The sequence below is a fragment of the Limulus polyphemus genome, unplaced genomic scaffold, assembly GCF_000517525.1.
Source record: "Limulus polyphemus unplaced genomic scaffold, Limulus_polyphemus-2.1.2 Scaffold18, whole genome shotgun sequence".
NCBI classification, from domain to species: Eukaryota; Metazoa; Arthropoda; class Merostomata; order Xiphosura; family Limulidae; genus Limulus; species Limulus polyphemus.
The window spans coordinates 944,990-950,989 of record NW_013665628.1 but is presented as its reverse complement, the minus strand read 5'-3'; the positions used below and the strand labels follow the sequence as shown (position 1 = coordinate 950,989).

Sequence of the window (6,000 nt, the reverse complement as noted above, 5' to 3'; positions counted from 1 at the left end):
TTTATTATACTATAGCGTAAATTAATATATCAGTAGAACACCAGAAAAATTGCCGTTAACCTAGTAATTTATTCTGTCGTTTAATTATATGTAAGTCTGATTATTGGTCATACCCCAGGTATTAGGATAAAAAAATGTTTTATTATACTATAGCGTAAATTAATATATCAGTAGAACACCAGAAAAATTGCCGTTATCCTAGTAACTTATTTTGTCGTTTAATTAGATCTAAGTCTGATTATTCGCCATACCCCAGGTATTAGGATAAAAAAATGTTTTATTATACTATAGCGTAAATTAATATATCAGTAGAACACAAGGAAAATTGCCGTTATCCTAGTAACTTATTTTGTCGTTTAATTAGATCTAAGTCTGATTATTCGCCATACCCCAGGTATTAGGATAAAAAAATGTTTTATTATACTATAGCGTAAATTAATATATCAGTAGAACACAAGGAAAATTGCCGTTACCTAGTAATTTATTCTGTCGTTTAATTAGATCTAAGTCTGATTATTCGCAGAACAATCAGACAATTACGCTTACAACTGCATATGCTATGAATGTGCTGATTTTTCAAAGAATGCACAGCTACGTAAGAATTACAATACGTAAAGAATGCAGTAGAAACAGTACTCGTAGAGTTCATGTTACGTACTCTTTACAAAAGGAAAGCATTAATTCATGACTAACAATATTAACAAGAATCGGTTCAACGTGCATCAGCCTATATCCACTTGTGTGAGATTATTCCTGACCCAAATACATGTATGATCTATATTGAAAATAAGTACATTTATGTTTTCTCGAAGTCGATGCATTTGAGCTTTTCGCATCAATACTATGATAATACCGAAATATGTTTTGCCCTAAGTCTAGAATCATATGCTTCGATTTAGAAAATAATTAAAGGTATTTAAATTTTGTTTCACTTACAAGTAAAATTTTCAATAAAGATATAGAGGTCGAATCGTAAAATGCAGTTTGTTGCTAGAAGTTGAAATATTAGAATATTTAGTAAAAATATATCAATACATAAAGTTATCCAAATCTGATCAGATCGTTGAGAGTAATCTGAATTCTACCGAATATATAAATATATTAAGGTAGAGGTATAATAAATTAACAGTTCATCTTAAGAATTATTATTTTCAAAGTAGAAGTTACTTTTTAAAGGTCTTGCCTAGCATATAGTATATATAAAAGTAACGGAAGTCACCCAGTAGGTCAGCGATAACTTTACAGATTTATCGCTAAAATCCAGCGTTTGATTCCTCATGATGTACAGAGCGGAAACAGTTTATTGTGAAGCTTTGCGCTAAAACAAAGGAACGGAAACGACAGTTTTTTTCATTGTCCGATTATTTTAGTCTACTATGTTTGAAATGAGCTAAATGTTGAAACAGTACGAAAAAAAAATTGTAGATAAAAACAATAACCAAACAATGAAGTTTAGGGTAAGAAGACAGTTTAGAAATTATAAAATAATATCTTCATTTTAATTAATTAAAATCCTGTTAACATAACGTCTTTTATAGTTAAAATATAAAGTTAATGATCACAAATTATTAGCAAAACGTTAATATAATATTTGGAATCTAATTTATTTTATTTCGTTTGTATGTTAGTAAAAGAGTAAGTTGAATAATGGTAAATTACAGCAAAATCTGAATTTTTTTTCTAAAACTTGCTAAGAAGAAAATTATTTGAAAACTTGCAGTAAGTATTTTATCTATTACACTGCTTTTTGAGTATTAGAAATATACATATAAAGGAGTATTAATGTCACATCGTAGACAGAAATCTGTGTTCCTTCATGTTTTCATGAATCAATGTTTTATTGTAGGTTGTTGGAGTACACGACAGATGAGCAAAGGCAAAACCGACAGGGAATGGTATATCAGGACAACCATAAGGGAGTTGTTTATCTACGTCATATTTGTCATCATTCTTTGCATCTGTGAGTTATATTGCCATGTTTGTAAACATCATTGGGTAGTGAATTACAAATGCCAATATAGTGTCTAATACAAAACATCGTTTCTAGTCATCTTTGCTACAAAAACAGTAAAAGCAATAACATGAATGCAAAGTAGCCAATGATTATTGTTTGTACTGTTGGTCAAAATAACTTAGTCTTGGTTAAGAATTAGATTGAGAAAAATAATTATATATTAATGATATTATTTTCATGTCATTAGAAAATTTCATGGAAAAATAATGGTTATGCAAAGCCTGTGCTCGAACAAATTGTGTTTTAATAATAGAAAACCTATTCAGTACTGACATTAGTGTTAGGTCCATTATATTTTTAACACTGCATTCTTTATCTAGTCCCTTAGGGATTTTCAAAAACTGGAAGAATGTATAATAATAGTATTCTAACTACACTATATTCGCCATATCCATTGCCGACGACACGTCTTATGACAAATATAATTAATTATAATCATGCTTCGCCAGCTTAGAAAAGGTGTTCACACTGTAACAATATTCAGTACTAAGTCAAAGATTATCTTAACCAAAACTCAGTTATTTTGACCAACAGTACAAACAATCATCAGAGTGCTAGAAACTTCATGATTAAACTACCAAGACAGTATTACGCCTAGTTTTAAGCACAAAACTGGCTGATTATCTTAATCTTTCTACAGTGTAAAACAAATGCTATAATCATGTTGATCACCCTTTAAACTGATATGCTATGACACAGGAAAATATTCTTCAACTGTTTTGCAAAATAAGACAGTCAATAGTTCCAAAAATATAGTAAACAAATACGCAATTTCTGATCTTGCACACGTGCATATAAGTCAAGAAAGGAGCGTGTAATAGAAATACTTGTTAATGTTCTCACATTAGCTTTAAAAATTTTTGTTAACTTAATAATATAATTAATTATGTGGTAGTCAGAATACTAGAAGTTAGCACTAATGGATTCTGTGTCGTTAAAGTAAGTGCTCCGAAGGAAAGATGTATAGCTGAGAGTAATAGGTATGAAAGTATTTCTGTAAAGTACGTTTATAATCTAGCTGTTCCTTATAAGTCATAAATCAAAACTTAACGTTTGCATCAAATAAACCATAAAGAAATTCATTTGCTATAACTGAAAAACTTTAAATGTTAGTGTTATTTGGATTAGCATTTTGGCTTTTATTGTTTACCGAGTTATGTTGCTTCACTCTGTTCGTTTTTACAAAATTAATTTTGAGGTAAACAAGAAGATTAAAGTTCATAAGCATAAAGTAAGCAGCAAAACCAGAGCGTATTAAAATTTTCAAGATTTTCATTGTGAAATGACAATATTGACTTTTATATTTTTACTGATCAACCTACTGAAATAGGTTGTTGCACGTCATCCAACGGTCTAATGGAATCCGTGACAAATTTGAGCTCAAGCTGAGAATTGGTACCGGTTGCCCCAGTAACGAAGTAAAGTTAGTGGGAATTTTAGCTGCTGTTACCGGTATTAAGCGTAGCAACAAGCTTTTCTACGAGAGCCATTGTTGTCATATGTTAACCTCTTTTTTATTTGTTTTGTTTTTCCTTTCAATCGAAATGCAGCTTTCCGTGACGTTTGATCACTACGAAGGCTTCTTGTGGATAAAATGTGATTAATAATATACGATATAGATTTTGATATATAATAAATTATTTCATGAAAACACTGTAGAAGTTGTGGTATGTTTATCTGTTCATCCATCTTGACAGTGACAACCAAAGCAAAGCACAATACAAAATAACATGACTTTTTATGTACTATTTCAGTTGTGAAACCAAGTAAGAGAAAATCAAATTTAGCTTGGGTGGACAAGTTAATATAACACTGTTAGTTTTTTAAATATAACGCTTAAACATAGAGCTCGATACCCTCAGTGGGAACATTGCAAATAGCTTAAAAAACATTGAAAACTAAACCAAAAATTGTATGTAAAAATAAAGTAATTTGTTAGCAATTTTTTGATAGATTCGATTTTTATTTGGAATATTGAGGATTTTGCTCATCCGCATTCCTTCTTTTTATAACTGATTATTTCTATTGCAATAGATTTGGCAGAATTCTCGATAAATTATCGCATTGTAATACTTAAATGACTGGTTTGTTTAGTGTAACATGAATCTTATATTCGCACATATTGGATAACATCTTCCATACCACGACCAGGTAAAAATTGCAGATTAGAGCTATAGTAGCATGCATTAGCCCAGTTAGGTTTGCTGATAGAGAATGCTGTCTAAAAAGGACTTTATATGTCTTTAGCTGTGAGAGCCAGTTTAGAGTGAATTTTGTTTATACGTATACCTTTTTACTCTTTCACAATGTAAGAGTGTTTGATGCTACTTAGCTTTCTAGCTAGGTCCGATGTTCGAGATTTCTATACTTTGCCGTACTACGAATTGTAATATGAATGATATTTGTTCGTGCTGGATAAAAATATTTTGGATAACGTGATTTTGGTCCATAAGTTGTAAAAATATATATAAAAACAACACCATATTCATGTTAGTATCACATAATTTGAACACATGTAAGTTAGGGACATACGGCTAGTATTAAATGTTTCAGTTTGTCAAGATTTATAAGATTTTTTAAAAAGCCTACCCTTTTTCCCCTTCGTCTAAAAAATTCGTGTTTTTTTCAAGATCCCCGTTGGATCGACAGTAAATTTACGGACTTATAACGCTAGAATCCGGGATTCGATTCCCCGCGGTAGATAGAATGTAGATAGCCCAATGTGTAGCTTTGCGCTAAACTATAACAGCAGCTATATCAATATGTAGATTTTGGTCAGTGATGTATTAGTTTTAAGTTGTCTAAGACTGAAAACATTAAATTGCGTTATTTTGATCGACGATGTTAGTTTTAACTCGTTATTACACATGATTTTACTGTGTTTTAAGTGTGTTCTATATAGAGTGTTTCGGTTTCTGTCCTAATGATTGATGAAGGTCCATAAACTTTAAAATCCGGCACAATTCATTCTCACTAATAGTCTTTTAAAATAAGACTTCTAGAATTTTTAAACATATCTGAAGAGGGTTTAATTGGTGTTTTTTGAGAAGTGTTTTTTGATGTTCTTGATCCAAATATACATTCGGTTCATTCAAAACATGTTTTTGTTTTCAAGGAAAGGGTATAATATTTTGAAAAATAATTTGCTTAAAACAATTATAATTAAGGCACTTATTTAGAAACTATTATAATTAATACGTAACACCAAACGAAAAACTAATTATTGAGACAGTATTGGAGCCCTGTATTAGTTTCAAACTAACCTAGAAGAGAATATAACACCATAAACAGAAGTAACATGATGTGGTTTAAGATAACTCGCAGTCATATTCAGTTAATACGAAGCCAAACTACTAATTTCCAACACAGAACACAAACAAAACTTTACCCTTTGGTCTTGTAACTGTAATCATAAATATAGCAAAATCTGATTCTTCTAATGTATTGCCTAGAATATAAATATGTATGATAGAAAAAGCAAAGCCTTGTTAAATTGTTAGAAGTTCATCACACGAATCTCTCCTCAGACTTATTCTACAACCAAGCAACCAGCCAGGATATAAATATCTCTTAAACTGATGCACTACTGTTGCTACTTATAAGTATGGTTAGGATGGTTTCGAGTCCAGTCAATAATATGATGTTAATTAATTGGGTTGTATGATTTTAAAATTTAATATATGAACCTAATGGCAAGAATAAAAGCAAGAAGGAAGAAGAAAAGGCTGCGCACAACAGTAACATTCCCAGTAAAACTACACTGTTGTTCCTTAACATAGGGTATAGAAATACACGATAGTAAGATTTTCAATAATATAATACTGCTACTACTTAAGATATGAGATACTAAGACTCAACAGTAAGATTTCAAGTGTTGTTTCTTAACATGGGTTAAAAAACTGTAACTATTTAAGCATTATTCACCACTGTTGTTTAGCACAGGACGTTTTTAGTAATGCAGCTCCAGGCAATAAAATTAGATTAAG

The 6,000-nt window shown here is 30.6% G+C and overlaps 1 protein-coding gene across 1 annotated transcript in view; it reads left to right on the top strand.

Annotated features, from left to right (window-relative positions):
• The window catches only part of LOC106457654 (polycystin-2-like), a 51,538-nt gene that overhangs the window by 11,334 nt on the left and 34,204 nt on the right, over window positions 1-6,000 (top strand). The window contains exon 2 of the mRNA XM_022383780.1: window positions 1,847-1,960. Coding sequence (XP_022239488.1) covers window positions 1,847-1,960 — 114 coding nt within the window. The remainder of the gene's footprint in view (window positions 1-1,846; window positions 1,961-6,000) is intronic.